Source organism: Dermacentor variabilis, chromosome 3 (genome assembly GCF_050947875.1).
Source record: "Dermacentor variabilis isolate Ectoservices chromosome 3, ASM5094787v1, whole genome shotgun sequence".
NCBI lineage: Eukaryota > Metazoa > Arthropoda > Arachnida > Ixodida > Ixodidae > Dermacentor > Dermacentor variabilis.
This window is the reverse complement of record NC_134570.1, coordinates 51,231,029-51,255,632: the sequence shown is the minus strand read 5'-3', so window position 1 is coordinate 51,255,632 and position 24,604 is coordinate 51,231,029. Positions and strand designations below refer to the sequence as shown.

At 48.8% G+C, this 24,604-nt stretch overlaps 1 protein-coding gene across 1 annotated transcript in view; it reads left to right on the top strand.

Moving 5' to 3' along the window:
- LOC142575587 (uncharacterized) overlaps window positions 1–24,604 on the top strand; it is a 252,699-nt gene that overhangs the window by 121,789 nt on the left and 106,306 nt on the right. The window contains exon 4 of the mRNA XM_075685069.1: window positions 8,322–8,468. Within this exon, the coding sequence (XP_075541184.1) occupies window positions 8,322–8,468 (147 nt within the window). The remainder of the gene's footprint in view (window positions 1–8,321; window positions 8,469–24,604) is intronic.

The following is a 24,604-nucleotide window of genomic DNA, read 5'->3' as shown; positions in this document are numbered from 1 at the left end:
GATCAATCAATCAATCAATCAATCAATCAATCAATTGACCAGTCAGGCGAACAATAGACCAACCAATTTATTCGTGTCGTTGGTTACGTGCACAACGCGTTTCATAACGGCAGGACCTCAGCACTTTCGATTGAATGACGAAAAGGGATCGTGAGCTACGAAATATGAATTTATTATGAGTGAACCCGGCCACGGCGGCCGCATTTCGATGGGGGCGAAATGCGAAAACACCCATGAGCTTAGATTTAGGTGCACGTTAAGCAACCCCGGGTGGTCGAAATTTCCGGAGTCCTCCACTACGGCGTGCCTCATAATGAGCGAGTGGTTTTGCCACGTAAAACCCCATATTTTTTTTAATTATGAGTGACCACGCGGATCATACACAAGCATGAGAGCCTGCACTGTGATAAAACTTTTTTTTAATGCGTTAGAATCAGGAGTGTCAGACTGAAAAAAAAAAAGAGTCTATATATGTGAAGTGTGGGAAACCGGTAGTAGAGCACTATATACGTGTACGTGTATACTGCAACTGACGATGGTCTGCTCCAGACCATGGTCGATTGCGCTTCGCTGCTCGAAGAGGCAGGATGTGTTGTCGATTGAGCTCCTGAACAACGCTTTGCAGCGAGGAGAACGCGGTTTAAATCTCTGATCCTAGATCTCGAAAAGGTTTGACGTAATGCTAACGCATTTCTCTGGCACTTGCCGCTAAATCGCCACTGAATGTTTATAAGTAGCGATATGGGCTAAAAATAGTAGACGTGTTTTTATGCAGTGACTCGCCTTCGCTGTTGTTCTTTTTTTCTCTCTCTCTTCTATTACTCTTGCTAGAGTTGTACGTGCTAGAGTGCCCATTTTTGTTACCTTTTTCCTTCCTCATTTTTTTTTTCAAACCAATTTATTTCTTTGCGTTTTTTTTTAAACTTCCAACTTCTCCAGTTAAATCAAATTTAACCCTAGTCTACCAAACAAAGTGGCAGAGGAAGACAGCCTTACGTTTCGAAGCAAATGTGCATATCTTAAACCGAAGTGCGTCGCGCTCTTAGGCGTACTCTTGGTATCAATATCGCGTTGTTTCAATTCTAATATTATTGACTTCACGGTACTTGGCAACTTGTCTCGTACAGCTTTAATGCAGCCAATGAAAATGAATTCGTTTGTCGCCATCATTGTGTTTCCCTGGAGGAAGAAGTGAAAATGCTGGCAAAGAAACGTCCATTTCTAGTCGCACTCAAAATTCAATGCCGAGTTCAACGGGTGCCGTCGTCATCAATTTCGTCTGCCGGCGCTCTTCAAATTGCGCCCAATGCTTTGCACAAGAGCGTTTTCAACTCAGACCCGATCTCAAAGCCACCGACGCAGCCGGAACTCGAACCTGATACCTCGTATACAAGGAAGCTACTATAGAAGCAGTCTGTATGATAGGTTTGTAGATCTATGTTTTGTAAATATAAGAACTTCGAGCCTACGGTAGAGAAGCAAATGCGCGACACATTCAGAACGCGGGGACCCGTTTTATTTTATTATTATTATATGGTGCTTAGGCTATGTTGGCTTAGGCTCCTCCGATTCGCATAAAGATGCGCAAACATTCGAGTCTACATATATCAAATAGGAATAACCAAGGAGCTCTAAAACGGAAAGTCATCTTCAAACCACAGTAGCTAAAGGTCCAGCCACATAAGTACACCAAAGCCAAACTAAAACTGAAAGTGCACTCAGAGATACCAACATAAAGTCCAGTCACATAAGTGCACTAAAGTCAACACAAAGTCCCGGGCCACATAAGTGCACTAAATACAGGGCACCTAAGGAAACATGGAATATGTTCACACCAAGGCACGTGAATCCGGGCATCGAATGAACCAAAGCCGGGTCAAATTAACCACGTGGAGTGAACTTATCACAGATATATACTCTTCTCAACAGTTTCCGAGAATACCGCTCGCTTCTAGAAATCTTTCGAGGGCCAGCGTAACGCTCTTCTTTGCGATGTTGTGGCAGCTTAGTGGCTACGACGGCTTCAGCTGTTAAGCGCAAGGTTGTGGTTTCGGTCCCCAGTCGCGGCAGAGGGTGTAATGAAGTTAAAAAGAAAGAAAAAAAAAAGACGCTTGTGTAATTAGATTTAAGGGCACCTTGAAGAACCCCGACTAGTCAAAAATAATGCGGAGCTGTCTGCTACGGAGTTCATCGTAGCCTCAGGGTTGTTTCAGCACGTTGAAATAGCCACACGAATCTATTCATTTCGAACGCAAGAACGGTTATTGGTTGTCCCGTCCCGAATACGCGGTGGCGCCAGAACTTGCCTCCAATCCTTACGAGTACCAAATGACAATTCTGCGTCGGCTGCGTGTTTGACGCCGCCGAGGGAAGCCCTGCGACGCGCATCTCCGACTCGAAGCGCAGTCCATTTATTTAGCCATATATATATATATATAGGATGCGTCATGCAGCACCCGTGCAAGAGGTAATACCGTCCGGATTCTCCCGACTCTGACTGCATGCCGCGCTATAGTGAAATACTTATAAGGAGAGGGAGCAAGACACTTAATGGAGCGCTAGACCGTCGAAAGTTCGCTGCACTTTTCGTGAAAGGAACGCGGCTTAAAGAGAACAAAGGGGCGAGAGAATCCCCAGGAAAGAAGAGAGAGAGTGAGATCGTGTTAGTATGCTCGCGAGAAAGCGTGGGGGTCCCGAGAGATAACCCCGTGTATGGTTTCTCTCGTCGTGCCCGACGACGTCATGCAGGTTCCCGAACTCCGCCGTCGAAATGGAAAGCCGAGTTCTTAGAAGAGAGAAAAAAGAAGAAGGACGCTCGAGGTTGTCGAGGTGCGCTGGCGAAGAGGATAATGATTACGGTGCCCAAAAAACTGGTCCGGTTGAAAAGTGACCCGCTCCGGATGGAAGACGGCTCGCGGAGTGGTATCCTATACAAGCACGCGACCGGAGACGGTGTTCCTCGTCGCTTAATGTGACCGATTAACATGCAAAGTTGCTGTCTCCCGCTCTCTCTCTCTCTTCCTCCTCTCTGACTCCTTTATTTACGCCCCGCCGCCGTCTTCACCCCGCTTCCTCCTCGCCATAAGCAAGTGGCGAAGCCAGCCACGTCGGCCCTCGCCTGAAGTGACTGATCGCCGCTCGCCGAGCGTTTAGACCCGCGATAGCGATCTCCTCCCGGGAGGTGGGTCCTCGTCGGGGTCGCTCTCACGGGTGGCATCGGACGCGACGGGAACGTTGTCTGAACACGCGTACACGCACGCACGCGCAGACACACACGCTCTGGGCAGAGCTTGTTAGTCACGTCCATCTAGTTTCCGGCGGTGTTTTCCTAGTGGCGTGGTCTTCCCTGCGCAAACGCACTGCTCCCTCGTGGTAACGAGGGCCTAATAATCCTCGCACGCGCGCGTGGTTCCCATCGCGTGGGTCAGTCGAGACGATAGCGCCCGTTTAGAGAGAGAGAGCCCCGAGTGTAGCTTCGTGTCGCTGAGGCGTCGCGACCCCCTTTGGGAGGTGCAACAACTATTTCGCCTGTCAGTGGTCGGCCGTCCTACCTCGCCCAGTGTAGGCAGGGAATGGGCATCGTGACTCGGGTGGCCCGACGACGGTCTTTGTCCTGACCACGTTGCAATAAAATGGCGGGCTCGATTCGCGCCTTCGGCAACCGCATTCCTGCTGGCACGGACGAGGAAAAAAAAAAACGCACGTGTGTCATGGTGCAAGCGTACGCAATAATAATAATAATAATAATAATAATAATAATCTTTCCTTCCATAGCGGCCAGAAGTTTAGGACGTCCGGATGCGAAGCCATCCTGTTTGAGATCGCGTTTGAAACCGAAAGAAAGACATTCCTGAACGTACGGGGTGAGCGGAGACATCAGTTCGAGCTGGTCGCTTATAGCCGGCTAACGAGGCCGAGCTGTCTTCCTGTTCCGAATGATCTATAAGGCGCGCTCTGAGTGAAAGAGGACGGACGCGTGTGAGCCATAAATAGCCGAAGGTACTCGCTTAATTGGAGTCAAGGTCCTCCGTCGCCAGCGTGAGGGGGCCACAAAAGAAAAATCAGCCGCCTCGCTCCCCGAGCCAAGCTCTGCTCGGAGTAATCGATGACCGTCGCAATGCAAGTCGCGCATAACCGATGCCAGTAGCGATTGTCTCTGCGAAAATTCAGTTTTGCCTTCTGTGTATCCGCGTTTACTTTGCTGATTTTTTGTTCATGTTCGCGATCCTCTTGAGAGGGCGCAGTATAATATAATTGGGGAAACGTTTACTGCAATTTCATTAACCTGCAGAATGCCGCTTTCGAAATTTGCCCCAGCATTGAATCACTATTAATCTGCGCAGCTGCTGCATTTGCAGTTCGAACACTGATTTGGGCATGCACTTATGTATACGAAATGTTCCGCATTAATGGAACTGAGCACGTGTGCACACGTTGAAGACAAGTCGCGAGCACGCAGCATCGACTGACGGAGTGTTCTGTTCGAGTAGCACGCGCACTTCCGCTACGTTGCTGAGCCCACTGGCCAAAGCTCTGCTCGTTGCCAGTCCGTATTAAGCAAACGCCACATCGGCTTCGAACATATAGTGCAACGACCGTAGAAGGCTAAGCCTGCACGCGGAACAACCCGTCCCTCAAAGTCGCCATCTCAGTGCTGGGCAGGTTATGGCAGCCCTGAGCTATTTTGCGTCCAACGTCGAAAATAAAATAAAAACAGAACTCAACGCGCAAATGACGTGCTACGTGAACCCCACTGCCCTCAACTGTCTGACCGGATACGAACTACTTTATCCTCGATCACGAAGCGGATGGGGGGGGGGGGGGGAGGGGGAGAGCCTGGTCCACGAAACTCGTGCGCACTAAGCACACTATACCGGAACACGAGGGAATTACGCCTAACTAATAGTTCCTTTCCGCGTCTGCGCAGCAACGCATGACACGGCCTTCTCTGACAAGAGTACTCTGTACTATGCACATCTCGTAACGAGCGTATAGTGCTGATGACTGTGTTTGCAACAAAGCGCGTGCTTTCGGAACAGCCTACTTGCATAACTACCCCGAGATTAAAGAAGAGAGATTTAGCGTGCTAAACGACCCGCCCTTTTAAGCCGTGAAGGAAAAAAAAAAAAGGAACAGGAGGAGGAGGCGGCGGAGGAGGGTGGGCTTGTGGTTTTGCACGCTTCGTGCGTGTAGTAGTAGTATGTAGGTATATATAACCAAGCGTGAGGGCGGTTGTGATCGCACACTTCTCGTCGACCGTGCCACCTGTGGGCTTCTTCTCTTCTCGAGTGGTCGGAGGGGGACCTCCCAAGTCGAGGGGAGGGGGGAGGGTGGCGTCGATTCCTCCTTCCATTTGTCGCCACCGCAGAGACCGCGTTCCAAAGATCTCGAGGCAGCTTCTTTTTTTTTTTTTTTCGCTTTGCTTCACTTGAAAGCCGGGGCCGAGGCAAGGTATGCGGAGTATAGCTTTCCATCTTCGTTTCCTCCTGGTTACGCCTTATCTTTTCGTTCCTGTTTCTTTTCTTTTTTTTTTTTTGCCTCCTTCAGTCATTTATGTGTGAGAGGGCGCCCGTGGTTTCAGCACTTGAGCACGACTTATCTTATCAGCTACAGGCCCCGTATATATACAATTTACACAAATTCTCTCACGTTCAGGTGCGGTCGACCGTTCGCGGAGCGAAAGAGGCTGGGACCAGGGCCTCGGCCATTCACCACGAAGTAATTCGATTCGCTCAGCCGACGCGACGTACAGACGCGGAGTGTTGGGAGATGTTGAGAGTTTGTTGTTGGTTGCTGTTGTTGTTGTTGTTGTCGTCGTCGTCGTCGTCGTTGTTGTTGTTGTTGTTGCTGTCGTTCGGATGCTCTGCCGCGGCTCCGCTGGCAGATCGGTAGAATGGAGTAAACATAAGCAAACCGCGCGTTCTGGCGTAGCGATCGCGCGTTGGGCCGACTCGTCTGGCCTATATCGCGTTACCCGCCGCGGTATGCTAGGCTAGTATAGCTATGGCGTTGGGCTGCTGAGCTCGAGGATGCGGGTTCGAATAGCAGTGCGTGGCAGCCGCATTCCGACGATTACATTGAGTACAGGCTAAAGAATCCCTGATAGTGGAAACTAATATATATATATATATATATATATATATATATATATATATATATATATATATATAAATTGCGTTGCGCAAAGCCTTCCTCATAGTTCTTTTCTTTATTTTATGCTCCACCTCAATGACTCCGTGTTCTGCAGCAAAAGCTATTGATGGCGTCAGCCACCTAAGAAAAAAAAAAATAATAATGCTCCTTCATTGTCCGCCTCCAATCGTCCTCCGCGCGACGCCGACTGAACGGAAGCTCCGCCGAAGGTTTAGTAAATCGCACTAAATCACAATGGGCGATTCTTTCTCAGTAACCGTGACGTCCTCGATCTCGGAAGCCATCGCCGAAACACGCGTCGAGCTCTCGCTGTGCTGATCGGCTGATGCGAGCCCGAGCATGCGCTCGCTGCCAGTGCACACGAAGTTGGTGAGACCCTGTGTATGCGTACGCGCCGATTAGGAAAGCATTAGACCGCTTACGAGTACGTGGGCATTTTTTTTTTATCTTTTAACGCTTTGGGGGGGGGGGGGGGGTGCACGGCTTGGCGGCATGAATCACGTTACGGCTTCGTTTAACGTTCCTTTGCCGGTGAAGTTGTATAAGCGCGCCCGTGCAACGTTTTACTTTGAGCTAATAAGCAATTAGTCATAGCTAATTCATGTCACTTTGTAAATGCTGACTATAAATAAATCACGACACTTCTCAGCAGTTATCGAAGTTAAATCTGTGTCACGTTTGTTATGTAACGCTCACCGCATGTAAATATATTTTCCTTTAATTTTCAGATCGCTTAGTTTTGTTTTGCAGTGTACCAAGAAACGATCGAGTGTCAGAAGTTGGAGACGCAATCAGAGCTCTAGAGCTCTTTTATTTTTAGGCATATATATATATATATATATATATATATATATATATATATATATATATATATATATATATATATATATATATATATATATATATATATATATATATATATATATGCCTGAATAATGAAGTTGAGGGTGAGGGAAGTCTGTGCGCTGCCTGTCATCACCCCGTAGGAACGGCCACATTATAGGTCCATTCTATACACTCTTTAGCTCGCGAACTAGTTCCCACGAGTTCAGTGTCAGGTCTGATCCCTGCGCAACTGGCACGCGCCAGTTCCGGCACAACGCTGCAGTGCTCCTTTGACGAAGGCTGGGAACTCTGCGAAACTCAAAAGTACAGCCCCCAGTGAACTAATACGGAAAGCGCAGGCGAATTGAGTGGAACCTCATAACGTGAGCTTTTCCTTTGGTATTCGCGATGTCAAACTGTATGCCGTACAACATGGCTTCCTAGTTGTCTCCCCGGCTGATCTCGGAGGCCACGCTAACGCAGAGCCAGCTGCAGTCTTTCGACAACGCGTGTTTCGGCGCACCCTTTTAGGTGAAACTTAGTGGCGTATTCGACGTGGTCGTTTTAGAGCGCTCTGGCAATGCCTCAAAGTTGGTTAGACGATGGTTTTAAAGCTGCATTTTGAGAATGAAAAAAAATTTGTCCCGTTGCAGTCTTCGATTTTGGGACCTTCTTATGTCATAATAATAATAATAATAATAATAATAATAATAATAATAATAATAATAATAATAATAATAATAATAATAATAATAATAATAATAATAATAATCCTGGTTACGCCCACTTCTGGGCAAAGGCCTCTCCCATACTTCTCCAACTACCCCTGTCATGTGCTAATTGTGACCATGTTGTCCCAGCAAACTTCTTAATCTCATCCGCCCACCTAACTTTCTGCCGCCCCCTGCTACGCTTCCCTTCCCTTGGAATCCAGTCCGTAACCCTTAATGAACATCGGTTATCTTCCCTCCTCATTACATGTCCCCCCATGCCCATTTCTTTTTCCTGGTTTCAACTAAGATATTATCTCTAACCCATCCACTGTATCTAAAGAACAATAAACTGAATCTGAAGCTGAATCTGTCAGAGACAACCAGGTCTCACCATCGCCATAGGACTCTGTTTGTGGTACCGTTACAACTCAGTTTCTGTTTTACACAACAATTGGAGCGCCGTCGGAGTGCTCGGAAACGACCAGCCGAATATGCCGTAACCCCGCGAGCCGGGCCGTAGTGTGATTCTCGGGAGGAGTGACTTACTGCTGCTCGCGTCTGGGAGGATCGCGATGCAAATGACTTCGCGCCCTCTCACACGTGCGCGCGCGCGCGCCCATCTTCACGCAGGCGGTGCTGATGGCGCACGCGGTGCAGCGCATCTGCTGGGCCACGTGTAACCCGGGCCAGTTCCAGTTCGCCTTCCTGGCGCGCGAACCGAGGCAGCGAGCGGACCAGAGGCACTGCCACGTCTTCCGCACCAGGAACCCGAGACAGGTGCGTACGTACGCGAGCGTTCGTTCATCTGCGTGCCAGACAGGTGGTGTCTAAAACATGGCGTCAACGACGTGCCTCCCGGTGTACTTCCGGCGCATGCAGACAGCAAAAGCATAGCCTTGGAGATCTGTCTTTTGTCATTCAGAGAGAGTCGTTGTCGGGACAACGATAACGTCGAAGACGCGATCGCAACTCGCGAAGTGCTTCCGGTGCATGCAAACAACAAAAGTATAGCCTTCGAGATCTGCGTTTGTTATGCAGAAGGAGCCGTCGCTGAGGCATGGATTTTACGCCGGAGTTTATAGCTTTACCTGAGATGGGGCTGCTAGTATATATATACGTGGGAAGGGAGATGTCGTTTTGTGGGGCGTGCGCTGTCTCGAATTTGATGACGTTTGTCGTACCTGAAAGACGGCGTTGCCGAGCTCGAGTATTCGATCCGGGCCTCGGAGGCCGCATTCTTACGGTGAATTTCCTATAGTATGCGTAAGACACCATCGAGTTTCTTCCAATAACTATAGAGGGAACTCTTGCGCTAGTGTCTACGGAAGCTGCAGTGAGAGCGGTCGTACCAGCATATGAATTGTGGGAAGTACATGGATTCACCTAAGCTTCGTCCTTTTGGCTTAAAACGGCTCTGTGACTTTGTAAACTCGTCATTTTCAACAATGTACTACGTAATAAAATTAAATAAACATCATCAAGATTGTCCGACGGCAGGATTCGAACACAGGAACTCTAGCAAAGCAGCCTGATATTGAAAGCATTAAGCCACGGACGCATGTAACGACAAGCGAATGGAACGCCCTTATGAATTTATCGCAGGCATGCCAGTGCCTTGAGACGCTTGGCACGTTTCGATTTAGCCACCTGGAGAAGCTCAATCATTGCAGTTGATAGCAATTGTGCGTGTTCGCGGCGTCTTCTGTACTTCGAATAGTATAGATTGCGCGGAAATGTACCACAGTAATATTTTTATGGCGTAATATAAAAAGCCACAAGAACGTCTGAATCCATAAGCACGAAGATCAGAGAAATCCATGTACGTCCCATCATAATTCCCATGGTGGCACAACGACTGCAGCGCCAGAGCTCCCTCTAGTAATTATTGCATGAAACTCTATGTAAGGCACACGCCGCGGTACTCTGTCTTGCATGAACAGGCGACAAGCCACATGCGAGTCCGTGAGGATCACAGATAACAGGCCGGCTGCGTCTTTTGCCATTGCGACGGCAGCTGTCTCCTCCGTGCCTATTGATTTGGTTCTAATTATGGCGCCAATTTGGTATTTCCATCGGTCCGTCGGGCTTGCGGCCAGTATTATATGGCCACCTCACCTCGGAGCTGCATCTGTTTACAGTGCGTCAGCACAATTTCCATATATATATATATATATATATATATATATATATATATATATATATATATATATATATATATATATATATATATATATATATATATATATATATATATATATATATATATATTAAGTTGGTGTGCCCGAGCCTTGCGCCGGCCTTGGTGGTAAAAAGGGCTCACGCTTTTGGCGAATTGGGGGGCGGCTATGCGATTTCCGCGTATCGTTCGAGGCAGTGCCACTGGGTCTTCCTTGCAGTATGGTGGTCGCACGGGGTAGCCCAATGTTTCTAGCAGCTTTTTCCCGGTTGGGGATAAGTTTAGGCGCTCTCTTTGCGATATTAATACCGCTGCCTTTAGTTCTTCGAAGGCGTTGTACACCCCCAGTGCACTTAGTTTTGCCGTGGAGGTGCTCATGCATGAGAGTCCGATGGCGGCTCTGTAGGTCGTTCGTATAAGGGCGTCTATCTGCTCCAGTTTCGTTTTACATAACTCCTGGTAAGGGAGGCTGTATGTAATGCGGCTGGTGACGAAGACGTGCACAAGTCTCAAAGTTTCGTTCTCGCTAAAGCCGCCACGATGCTTCGTCGCTCTTCGTATAAATTTAGAGATTTGTTTGACTGCCGTTGGGAGAGTTTTGATTATTTTACCTGCGCGTCTGTTACCTTGAAGCCGAATGCCGAGTACGCGCATTGTTCGTGCCTCTTTGAGCTCTTCTCCGTCGAGCCAGAGCGAGGGTTCTTAGTTTGCAGTACCCTCTGCCGTATTCTGATGAATTCAGATTTCCCCGGCGCGCAAGCCATACCTCCCTTTACTGCAAAATGGTGTGCTGCTTGTATAGCCCCTGGTAGCACGCTTTCTTTGTGCCCCAGAGATCCTTTTGTTACGCAAAGCGTGATGTCATCTGAGTACAGCGCGAATTTTAGGTCCGGTATTTGTTCCAATTCTTTATCTAGCCTGTTCTACGCCCATACTGAGGAGCAAAGGGCGCAGTATTGATCCCTGTGGGGTTTCACGATTGGGCATCTCGAGAGTTTCAGATCGAAGTTCTCCTAGACCTGTTGTGGCTTTTCGACCCGTTAGGCAGAACCGAATGTAGTTTTAGGCTTTTTTTTTTCTCTCCGCACGCCGTACTACTTATTCCTTGCAGAATTAGGTCGTATGCCACGGGCCCGCGACGCGGCGGAGAGGCTCGGCCTGCCTGTCCTGGCGTGGGAACGGCCCGCTGCGATGCTAACGCGCGCCCTAGAGGACCACAATAAAACCCATCCATCCATACATCCATGGTGTCGAAGGTGCTTTCTTTAAGCTCTAGTGCCACCACTACAACTTCTTTGTTCCCGGCGAGTAGACCATTGGTTTCTTTATATATTTTAAATATCATGCGGGTGCTTCAAATCGCGTAGTGTACTTGTGCTATATTGTATATGTATATGCATATTTTGTGCGAAAGCACGAAATATACACATTTACATTTGATTTTAGCATATACATGTCATATGCATGTAAAATAAACTGTAGATGTCTTCCTACGTCGCTATTGCTGTAGCTATCAGCAGCAGCGACGTCATTAACAGCCGATTGCTGTGCGCAAAGATTGTATAAACTTGCCTTGACCATAATTAAATAATTAATTACTTAGGTTGAAATAGTGCAAAATATACACCAATAAATACACTGTAGATATGTCAGTCTACATCGCCGTTGCTATCCTCAACAGCGATAGTGATGTTTAGGACTGTCCATAACCATGAGCAAAATCTGAAGCAAGTTGTCCTGAAGATAATTAAATTACTTCAATTGAATCAGCTCGATCCACTTGTACACGATTTGCCTGTACAAAACAGATTTTATCTGTCGATCTACATCGCTATCACTAGGTATCAGGGAAATCGACAGCGATGTCAGCAGCTGTCGATCGTGCAGCGCGAAAACAGGATAAGCTTGGCCTGAGCATAATTGAATAGCGAATTAATTAGATTAGAAAAGCAAAATGTACTTTTATGACACCGACCATGAATGTCTTTCTACGTCGTTGTTGTTGAAGCTATCAGCAATAGTGACAGCATTGTTTCTAGCTTCCGGTCACCATGAACAAAAACTGAATGAAATTGTCCTGAACATAATTAAAATTATTACTTCTATTAAAACAGCTTGATCTACATGTACGAGTTTTTCTTGTACAAGATAGACGATAGCTGTCTGTCTACATCGCTATCGCTGTGGATATCGGCAACAGTGACAGCGATGTCTGCAACTGTCGGTGGCTGTGCGCTAAACCACTTTCCGGCTATCACTGCGGCATTTGTTCGCGTAAAAATCGACCACGCCTTATGTGCTAGACGGTACGAGAAACGTAAAACATGCACTGATCTTTCGGGCCACCTTCCCGTATTATCGCGAACAATAAATTGGAAGCCAAGTGTCCCTCGTGCTGCCCCCCCCCCAAACAGAGGCCGCGGCGAATATTTTTATTCACAGCCTATAGGCATGCACTCTGAAATCAGGAGCCACAGGCCACGTGCGACCATGTCTAACCAATGCAATAAATTGAAATAATTACGCGCTTCAGAGGCTATACTATAGAAGTATTTTTTTTAAATTTTTCCTGATATCGTGGTCTCTATAAGCTGTTCATAGAGAGTGTACATGTAGGCTACGGCGGTAGAGACGCTCGCTTCACGAAATACAAATATCTAACCATTTCTAGTAAGCCGTATAATATTCATTTCAATGTCAGTGACGCTTGAGCGGCATAGCGCGCTCTTCGACGAGAAAAGCCGTTTCAGCAATAACCTTGGGATGGGTCAGTTCTTAATTAACTGAAAAGTTCGTTTGCATATAAAGGCCTTGTTTCGCTCTTTGTGTCTACACTACTCCAGCACTGTCGACACGCGTGCAGACACGAAGCACGCTCGAGCGCGTTTTTCTTCGTTGTCTTTTAAATTAACAGCATTTCTAGAAAGGAAAAGCAAATCGATCGGCACTTTGTGCGGCAGCATATCGAACGTCTTGATCAGATCTCAATGATCTCGGAAGTGCTCGCGAAACATCAAGCAGCAAAGGGCGAAGCCAGCGCCGAACTCTGTGCAGCACATGGTTGCCTCAGGTCGCGTTCCAAATTATATTTGATTCGAATTTCCCCCGTCTTTCTTTCTCTCTCTCTCTCTCTGTCTGTCCTTCTTTTCTGTCATTTTACCACTGAATCTCTCTCTCCGTGTCTTTCTGGAAATGAATTTGCCGAACTGTAGTAAGATAGTGAGACACGATGAAGCTTCGTACCCATCCTCTGTCTCTGGCCGCGTTGAGATCAGACGTCGAAATGCAAATGGAACTCAGGATCAAAGAGAAGATTCGATTGCGAGCGGCTCACTGACCATGCTTGAATGTGTACTAGGGTTTGTCTGTCTACGTTTGTGCGCGCGTGCGCGCGCGAGTTTGTGTGTGTGTATGTGTGTGTGTGTGTGTGTGTGTGTGTGTTGAAATGCAGATCACTGTGCTGCGCTCCGTACCGGAAGAGGGGCTCAACTTTGTCTCTCTCTCTCTCTCTCTCATTCAGTTGCTCAACATTGCTCGAGTGTGTCAAATGTTCTTTAGTTTACCTCCATCAATTGTTGGATTCGCTCGTGAGCTGAGAGAAACATGCGAGATACGAACGAAAGGCGCGTTTATGTATCAGCGTAGCATCGGTCGCGTATGTTAGGTGGCGTGCGATGGTTGTTTGACCATAAACGATAAAAGGACCTACACCTCTCCCCGTGTACCTCTCCCCGGCCATCACCATCGCCCCTCTGTGGCTGCACATATTATTCTGAATTGCCGGATTTATCACGGTTTAGCTCTTTGAATGTCGTTTCACGTGGCACCTTTGGAAAGGACGTGGTAAGAAAAAGTACAGTTATTTTAACATTTAACGATCAGAATTTTTGCTATGCACGAAGGTGACACAGCCTCACTTCGATGTTGAAATGAGCTGCTGGAAGTATTAGCGAATTGTCGAGACTTCTTCCTTACGCTTTCGTCCAGTGTTGGGCTGAAATTATTATATCGTACAGCGTCACCGCCTTGCTAGAAGTTCACAGCTGTCGAGAGTGTCGTTCTTCCTTTCATTAACACGACGCCGTACCGTTATCACGTCAGTCGCGACATCATGACTGGTAAGCCCGGAACGCTATTGCGAATTAATGAAGTAAACCTCTTAATTGCGTGAGCTCCTATAGGGTAGCGTTGGTTCGTGACTGAGCATGCTGGTAATTGCCTTTGTGAACAATTCTGTGTATTCCAAGCAATAACAAACTGTGAATATGGGACTGGGGGAAATGACACACACAAGGTCTGCCTTTTCTCACTCTAAGCGCTTCTGGCCTCTAGGATACGAAACCTTTGTTAACAAAGCCCACAGCGCCGTTCGCTACATGTTTACATATTCTTCTGTTGTGTCTACGCATCATAACTTCTTTTTTCTTTCGTTCTTTGTTTTGTTCCTTCATCCCTGCCTTCTTTCTCTTTTCTCTTTCTTTCATTCTTCGCTTCCTTATGTCTTTCTTTTTTTTTTCTAAAGTTGTCTTCGGAGGCGTACTAACTACGCAAGATCGTTCACGCAGGGTACGTGCGAACACCCAATGTACCACGCGCACTTGCGACTCAAAAAAAGGGGGAGGGGGGGGGCAAGCAAGACTGTTGCCCAATAGGAGTAGGTTGTCGAATAGGGATGCAGCTAGAGCCGCGAGCCAGAACGAATAAACAAGATGGAACGAAAGAGAGAACCAGGCTGAATCAACGAAAACGACGAAGATGGAGCGCGTGTTTGCGAATCGCCGTCGCCAGGCCGTGCGATCGGCGCAGTTTGCTTTCCGTCACGCGAAGCTGCGGGGGCTTCCGAGCCGCCCGGAGAGAGAGAGAGCGAGGACGCTTTTTACCTGGCGATTTGAAATGTGCCGGCCATCCTGAAGCCGCGCAGGCTTGCAAAGCGAAAGGAGCCACGTGATCTTCGATTTCCGTTCCCGCTTATACTTCCTCTCTTCTGTTTACACTATAGGGCTCTGGATGCGCGGACCAAACGGCGTCCTAAACGGGCAGTGCTGAAATAAGATAGCGCGTGCGCATGTGCGTGTGTGGGTGCGTGTGCGTGCGCGCGCAGTCGTGCGTGCGTGTTTCCGAATCTCATCATTTTGTCTCTATCTCTTATCTCGCTCGCCTTATACCACTGGCCTGTGGAGAGATTGAGGTGGAGAATACCACGGCTACTCCAGTTCGTCCTATTCTGCTGCAAATAAATAAATAAATAAATAAACTAGCTTTCTTTGTGATGAGTTACACCGCCGCAACTCAATCACCATCACCGCTCCCTCTGCAATGCAACACATTTGTCACAAATACAGAGAAATTTTCGACCGCACCACAGCGCAGCCTCCTGCTCCGGACCACTCAAGGAGCCCCGCCGAGCCCCGAGCTACTTTTCAGATGCAAACATTTCTCTTCGATCGGCGAAAGGAAGGAGAGTCGATCTTCCGGGACCGACAAGTCCGCTCCGAGTTCTCTTTGGGGCGCTCAGACGGAATGGGGGAGGTTGGCGGCGACGCTTCAAGGGTCAACACCGCCGACGGTTTCCTTTGACGCGCGCCGCTAATTGACGCCGCTGAGTGCCCCCCCCCCCCCCCCCGAGACCCGTTCCCATAATTCCCTCGCCGCGCTCTGCTTTCGCCGCCGTTCTTCCTCGCTCTTCCCTCGCCTCCCTTCCTTCCTAGATCTTAAGGGATGAACTCGCACAAACGCGAATCGACGTGGGCCAAGCCGCAGCGTGCGTACAGGTGCGCCACGAGAATCTTTGTGTGTGCACTCTGAACTCCCCCGGATGATTACGCGGGTGACTCTCTGTGTCCTCTCTCTGTAGATATTTTTTTTCTGTCTCTCTCGCTTCCACCCTTTCGTCTCTCTGTCTCTGCCGATGCAGAACTTGTCGATAGCGTCGGTGTGTGCGCGGGCGGGCTTATTTGATGAAAGGGCGATTGAATCACCGGCTATACTCACGCCACGAAGGAAGCATGGGGCGTTAGAAGCACGGGCTGCAGCGCGTTCTTAAAACTCGGGGGGCCCGATTTCGATTTAGCCGGGATCTCGGTTTGCTCGCGAGTGCGGTGGTTTACTGTAGGTTCGCTGCAGGTTCGCGGTAGTCCTGGCGGAACAGCAAATATAATTTCCTCCTCCGTGTCGGCGGCGTAGAATAGTACCGGCTCTGGTTGGGCCCGGCAGTGTGTGCCGGTAGTGTGTGAGCCGGCGTGGTAGACAGGCGCCTCGTGTGGCCGCTTTGCATAGGTGAAAACGTGCCGCAAAGAAGGCTTACGTGCTAAGAGTCACTCAAGGAACGGAACATGTTTCCCTGCTACCTCGTCGGTTTGTCCAAGTCGATCACTCACTCACTCACTCACTCACTCACTCACTCGCCTCCTTGAGAGAAAAGACAGTCGAACTAGTTGATTCGTGATCAGAATGTTACGGCGCACGAAAGCTCGACAGAGGGAAGTATGCTTGCACGCGCGTGCGCACAGCGCTTGTTCATTTATTCACAGGTACACTGCCTGATGACTGGCACGCCGCCACTTCGCCTCGTAAATTATCAGTACGTCTATACTATCTCACTCCTACCCCGATCTGTCCAATCACACTCTTTGCTAGACTGATCGCTCTCTCGTTCACATTCGCTCGCTCACTTGAATTTTTACCCAACGGCGACTTGCAAACTCGGGCAACGCAGACACGCACGCGAGGACTGGCATTCTTTCTGTACCACTCACCCAGTAAATCGACCGCTCGACCAACCTACACTTTACCTCGTCGGTATACCGTCGCCACCGATTTCCTGGCTGCACGTTTCCACACAAATAAATTCGCTCGGTAAGTCCTCATCCATTCGCTCACTTTTCATTCGATTAGCATTCTTAGGATACTTCACACCACTTCCCGGTTTCGTATGTGTGCCTATATATCTCACTGCATCTCTCTATAACCGTTTCGCCGCCAACTTGGGTCGCTCTTTATGTGTCACTGGGTATGTGCCGCTCTTCGATGACAAAAATAAAAAATGAATAATTAAATTTCTTTTGTGACGTGGGGCGTAATCGAACCTGCATCATATATATTCAATCAGTTTCGTTTGAATATGTAATCCCACACGCTCCACGCTGACTTCGCGTTGGTGCCACAGATGGTGCAGCGTCTCCAGAGGGAAGCATATATATATATATATACGTCTCACACATGACGCGTCTCTGCGTTGGCGATGCCGTGTGTCGATACATTGCTTCAATGCTAATCCCATTTACGTCGTCATTCGTGGTAAGATGGGTTCTGCCGGAATTTGTCTTTTTTCATCACTCGCGTGCCCATTGTCCTTCCCTACGCACATTACGATGAACTTTACAACATATCTCACGACCCATCTCACTATGACTGTCGACGGTAATGCGTTAGCGTTGAACCAATACGGCGACACAACGCACTGCCAACGCCCAAGCGATGTTATGTACGAGCCGTGTACTGCGGCGAGATACGTCTCTCGCGCTTCCATGAGAACACACGAAGCCATCTATAATGCGCCGCCGCCATGAAGTCTGCACGTGGCGTCCGAAATCCATGGCGCGCCGACGCTTGAGAACGCTGAGAAACGCGTCATGCAGAAACCGGGCTCCTCTCTCGCGCTTTGTTCCTGGTGGCACTGCCGAGAAGTCCGCACGTGCCCTCCGAGACGGGAAGCGTGTCGCGCCGGTGCCTGCGAACGCTGAGAATCGTTCCCTCGCTTGCCGCTCACCCGCCGGCACATAATCACTGACCCGAGATGGCATCAGGCTCATTGAAGAGCGGCCATACCCAGAGCATTCACGGTACAGGTCGCTAAAGCGTTGGCGTGAAAGGCGTTCACTGAAAAGCGGCACTTCTGCCCAGTCCACTTGTGGCGCAGCCTGCTAATACGTCTGGTAGCTGTCCTTGAGGAACCCTTGTGAGTGAGGGCTTCGATTCCGCTCAGCATTGGATAAACTTAAGGGATCTTTTTCGTCATTGCAGAGCGGGCACATTCCTACTGCCCCATACTTAGTTACCCCAGTCGGCGTCTGAGACGTTCATTGAAGAGCGGCACACAACATACTGGCACACTCCCAGTGACCCAAGTTGGCATCAGAGAGGTGCATTGAATTAAGCCCAGCACAGACCGACTAGCCCATACCCAGGGATCCAAGTCGCCGTCGAAGAATTTCTTCGAACAGCGGCGCCTACCCAGTCCCGCATATACAGCCACCCATGTCGGCGTGAAAAAAGATTCGTTAAAGAGCGACGCATATATGTTTACACGTTGCCACAATCTCAGTGACCCAAGTTGTGCAAATGGTTGGTTTCGAACCCTGCTCCCTCAGCACAGCAGCCCGATGCGATACACATTCGACCACGTCCTACCTAGTGACCTATAGCTAGGCGGGAAGACCGCTAGATAGAAACATACATATATAAAAACATAACCCCCGGAAAGTGCGTGAAGGGCCCAAAGATTGCTAACGCATTAAAATAAATGCCGCGCGGGCCAGCACGTGACAGCTGCATTTGTCGTCGATAAAACAGATTGCGGCTCAGCCTACGAATACTCGGAGGTGAAGGGAAATAGGGAAACTAGCAGAAATCACCGTGGGGCTTTAAGATTTCTTTTTTTTTTTTTTTAGACTGTGGTCAAGCCCTTCTATAACGAAGTGCTTAGGAATTTCAATATCTTTCATTATGGAGGTCACCTCTCTGTAAATATACCGTAGCTGACGTTACACGGCGTATGTTCATCGGCGTGCTCCTCCTCGAAACCCGGGAGTGACGCAAGCCTGTACAACCGCATGCAGAGGCGTCGATTGGCTTTCGCTGTCGTCAAAATTTTCGGTTCATCTGCAGGCTGTTCATCACTACTGCATTCGTCGAGCTTCGTCGTCAATTCCGAACATGGTAATCGCGTCGGGGTCAACATGGATCTAATTGACAGCCTTGCGCACCCACTATACTGTGTTGCAACAGTCGCAACAAGCGGCGTACGAGTTCAGCGATTGCACCCATTCAGCGAGAACACCGTCACGCGGTGACACAAGGAAGGAAGGAAAAGGCGGAGAAGGAAAGGCAGGGAGGTTAACCAGTTTAGCTCAACCGGTTTGCTACCCTACACATGGGAGCGGGATGGGGGAGTGAAAGATGGGGAAGGAAGAGAGAGAGAGAGCACATAGCACAGCACACACATCGTCAGTTAGAGTCCGTTACTCTTGCGTGGTACGTGATATCACTGTCACAGCCGCTTGTCCAACCCCGTCTCTTTTAAAAACCGAAGTACCCCCTTCGTCGCCTTCAGCTGCGATGTCTTCTGTCGGCAACATGTGAAAATCGTTCCGAGTGGCAATGGTAGTTTCAAGGTGCGCTAAAACGGATTCCAGGGGCTGTCGCTGAAAATTATTTTCAGGACAGTCGCACAGAATGTGTTCTAGCGTCTTCTCGCAAAGACAGGCATTGCAGAGAGCGTTGTCGGGCATTCCGATGCGAAATGAGTAAGATTTCGTGAAGTAGGACACAAGAGGTGACACAAGTGGTGACACGATATATATATATATATATATATATATATATATATATATGAGACCGTCGCCCTCCCCAACGTGTTCGTTCTGTCGCGCCCGTGGTGATACAAAACATTACTTGCTGGAACGCGCAGAATTTGTGGCAGAGCGCGAGACTCTCCTTGACGGACGGAAACAAAGTCTCTCTGTGTATGCGCTACCGTATCTTCCCGCAAGGATACTAGACTTTCAGGACAGAGATGTTTCGCCACCTCCTGAAGTGTTTTTGACGACACTGTCCTATTCAACGAGTAGTGAAGTCTAGCAAGTACTGCTCAACTTCACCATTAGTGCAGTGTAGTTGATAGCCCAGTGAGATACGGAGTGAACTGTCTTCTGCGATGAACTGCGCGTTCATCTGTTTATCTCTGCACGGTAAAAGGAGACGCTCGGGCGGAGCAGTCGCCGGGCAGCTTTTGCAAGGCTAGATCCGCCCGTGTACTGCACCATTGTCTTCCTCCTCCTTCAGCGATTCCTGTAGCTCTGCAGCATGACCATCAACTATAGTCGCTGTCATCGGCACGTTCATCAAGCGCGTGGCCAGCTATAGCGCTAACCTCGATTCAGTGGCTGCCCCATGAGGGCAGCGCCATCACCCTTACGTGCGTTCGCTGCAAAGCGACAAACGCGGAAGCCTGTATTATTCCCTTGTACAGTCAAATTAGTCGTAGTGGTCTTCACTGTATACAGGCGTTCACAGTGCGTACGAAAGATAGGAACTCGGCCGGGACATACGGAATTCTTCGTTATAAAGGTAATTTCGTTGTAGAGGCCTTGGTTATAGAGACGCTCGGTTATACTTCGAGTATACAGCGAGGCTTTACTAACGGCGATACCGCGCTTGCTCTGCGTGCTGTAGTTTCTAGAATGCGCTAGAGGAAGAGAAGCGAGCTCTCGTACGGCAGCGGACCATATACGCTCACTGAAACAATAGCAGACGTGCCCCTTTCGCAGCACCGCTTACATTGGCGAGTCATATACGTGTACGTGCGTCGGACAATAGGGCGCGAACGCGCAATTCCCAGATCGTCGGCGCGCGAAAAGAAAGCAAGCAAGGAACACACTTCGCCTCGACCTCGGCGGGCGTACGATATATCGACGGCCTCGCAGCGGCGTGGCGCGGCGCACTGGACTCGTATACGTTTAATATACGCGTATAGCGGACACCGGTCAGTCGTCGCAGCCGACTTCGTTTGGCGCCGGCCGCCCGGCCGACAATGGAGCTTCCTGTCCACCCTATAGGGCTGCTGCTGCTCCGCCGACTCTCCAAGTGCCCCTGGGGCGTACACAATGACGTCTCCCTTTCGCGGCCGCGCGTTTATGTTACGTGTATACGGGCCGCTGCGCTGGCAGCGGCCTGTTCACGGTGGCCCCGGAGAGATTGTATCGCCCGACTCTCTCCTGCAGTTTCTCTCCTTTTTTTTTTTCTTGTTCCGTTCTTGCCCCCTTTGTTCGAGCTGCGTTGTTCCGACTGCGATTTCTCGACCCTTGGGATGTATAAGCTCGGATTGTTGCGCTAGCCTTGCGTATTTGTTTGTGTGCGTTTAAGAGCGTTCGATGGTTTCTTCTTTTTATTGCGTGTATGTATGTGTGTGTGGTGGGAACTCCACTGACGAAGCGACAGCCTTTTCACTTGCGCTTGCCGTCCTGTGAAGCGACGTCTGCGTGTGTCAGAAGGCGCCGAAGTGTGCGCCGCTACTGGGCGAGTCGCTTCTCTATATTCCTCCGCCGACAAGGAACTGCAGGCGCACGACTGCTCGAATGACGCGCGCGTGCTTCGAATAATCAGCGCATCAGTACGCTTCTCGACGGTTGAGCTTTAGTGTGGGGGGGAGGAAGGAGGGGAGTGGAGGTAGAGGGAGGGAGGGAGGGAGGGAGGAAGTCCGTGCGGTACATTGACTGTCTCTGGAGGATGAGAGCACTTCGATGGTATCGTACGAGGAACGGTTGAAAAGAGTGAAGAAATAGAGGGAGAGAATCTGACGAGGGGTTTCACCACGTCACTGCTGCCGTAAGGGTTGCTAGTAACGGTATAAACTTTAACGTCCTCATCTCACTTCTCCATATTTATTGGACAGCTAAATGATGTGGAAAAGCCAGCAACGAAAGTTGACAACCTGTACAATGTAATCTATCTATCTATCTATCTATCTATCTATCTATCTATCTATCTATCTATCTATCTATCTATCTATCTATCTATCTATCTATCTATCTATCTATCTATCTATCTATAATCTATCTATCTATCTATCTATCTATCTATTTATCTATCTATCTATCTATCTATCTAACGCGTGTGGGTTGGAGGTAGGGTAAATACGGTGAGCGGCAGTCTTTTTTCCCGTGACGAACCGTTTTAGCCCTGCGAATGAGGGGACCAAAAAGTGTGAATGAAAATATTTTACTTTATGAGTGGAGTTGAGAAGACGCACCCCTTCGCCTCACACACCAAGCCTATGGGGAAAAAATCTACGAATGACATTTTCCTGGACATTTCCTTCGAACTTGCTTTGAATCCATGTACTACTTCGGGAAAACAGTGAGAAACTACTATGGTGTTGGGCTGCTGAGCACGAGGTCGCGGGATCGAATCCCGGCCACGGCGGCCGCATTTCGATGGTGGCGAAATGCGAAAACACCCGTGTGCTTAGATTTAGGTGCACGTTAAAGAACCCCAGGTGGTCAAAATTTCCGGAGTCCTCCACTACGGCGTGTCTCATAATCAGAAAGTGGTTTTGGCACGTAAAACCCCAAATATTATTATTATTATTATTAGTGAGAAACTACTGGACATCGCCGAGTCGGCAGGGCAGATGCACTCTCAACGTTGTCAAACCCCTCTATTCGAGCGAGGGCTGTGGCAACACGCATCCGTGTACCCAGCTGGGCAGCCTGGACGAGTATAAGGAGTCACTGAACAAGGACACGCACTCGTTCGGATCGCGCGAGCCCGGCACTTTGAAATGTGCCGTTCGAGGCAGCCGCGCGCGGCAGTATGCTGGCTCGTGAGAATGCAGGGCGCTCACACAAAGCTATACTCAAGTAACTCGACTGCAGAACAATACACGCATTTACAGATAATAAATTCAGCAAAAGCATAGGAAAAGTTCATTGTCACGTTTATTTGAAGTGGAGAAATAATTGGGTCAGAGGAAATAAATGTGGACGAAAAGACTAACTTTCTGCAGGTGGGTGCAGAACCGCATGGTTCGTAATAACCATGCGCAGCGCAATCGTTTTAGCTGTCGCAGCTGCTGTGCTTCCGCACACTTTCTTGGGTATGTGTGCGCGCGTCACAAATTAGCACTGGGAGTGTTAGCAAGCGCCGCTCATGGCCAAGGCTGGCGCATGTGGAACTTCCTTTTAACCCCAGACGTGGAACGTGCTTTTAACCCCAGACGTCACGTGGTACGTGACCCTTTGCCTCATTGACGAGTTAGCATTCTTAGGGAACTCCACGCCCAGGCTTCGCGGCGGCAGCGCCAGATGGCGCCGACTGTTCTTGGGGAAGCGCGAAAGAGGAATCCCGCTGGAGTACACATTTCATTCACAACTAGTTTCGACGGTGGCAGTACGTTGTGTTGCGATATCGTTTCAATGCTAACCGCATTACCGGATCGACAGACATCGTGAGATGGTTCTTGCCGAATTCCCTTTTGTTTCTACGCTTCAGTTAAACGTGAAAAATCAGCGTCCCCGATTCCTTCTCTAGCATCATTATCATTTGCTTCGTAATATGGTTGTGTCTAACGAAAAATATCTTCCTTTAAAGTATAAAAAAAATCGAGCCCCTCGGATCCCCACATTCTCGCTCATTGCATAGCGACGGTTTCGAATTTGGCCGTCATGATGCGATGAGGTAGCAAACGAGGGTTTATTTGCAAGTTTTCTGCTCATAACCTCACGTACAACGTGACATCTGCGTTCAAGAGAGACGTTCCAATTCCGCGAAAACTTTCTTTTCAGCCAAAACAGTTTTCTTATTCTTTTTCTTTTACCTAGCATGATTTCATTTGTCGGTATAATTCAGTAGGGAATCACTAGCTTGGTATCTAAGCATTTCGTCAGTTTAAAGCGGACTCGCTGCATTGTCTGACAGTTCGTAGTATCACTGAACTTCCTCCAATTTATTTCAGTCTTTCCCCCCCATATTGAAGTACGTGGGCGGCTCCGTTAATTGCCTACTAAAATCGCACTGAAGTTGAGCAGCAGATCTAAGTCTAACGCAGTCAGAAAGTTGCGAGTTCGAATCATGTCGGGGGTCACCACTCGTGGGAAGGTGATAGGCTAAGCCACTTCCACACGTTTGTGAAATTGCTCTGCGAACGGCAGCGAAAGTAAAACTCTTGCTTGGGCTAGTTGGTTCATGTTTGAATGAGTAAAGAGCAAGGCGCAATGGACCAGCAGTCAGCGCGCTGCTGTTTAACGTCCCCGCGGTTCCAGCGCGAGCCACGGTAAATGGTGGTGACGACGACGACGACGACGACGACGACGACGACGATGATGATGATGATGATGATGATGATGATGATGATGATGACTGTGATGATGACGACGATGGCACAAGCCCGCTGCGTGAGAGGGGCCGTGACCTTAGCAACCTAGTTACGCCACTGCGGTCTCGGAGGCCATGGATAGGATGAAATGGGCCAAGGATCGGGCGCCGTTGTAATGACAAGGAAGTTAACGAAAAGAATCAGTCATAAATCGAGCCAAGTAATACGTAATACAGTGGTCAGCCGCCAGCCACGTGAAACGAAATAAAGATAGAAATCTTGGCCTTAAAGAAAGTTGTTGCTGGGCTAGTTGGTTCATACTTGCACTCTTAACGAAGTTCTTAGACGGGTCCTGTGTCTACCTTCTTTCGTACCGTCTTATCAGGCGCACGCTCGTTAAACCCGCAAATAAACGTCGAGCCTAGGGAGTATTCTATGAAGCATACCTTTTTATTTTATTTTTTTTTCGTCATCGAACGCGGCGATAGCGGCTTGCTATACTCACGCAAATTAAATTTCTTTTTCACGAACTGTTATTGGCGTTCGTTTGCTGCCTTCAAAGAAGCAGAGGCTCCGAATCCCTCGAAGATTTTCGGTTCATGAGATCCGTGCCCGCGGTGACAGCACGCTCGCCGCAACGCGTGA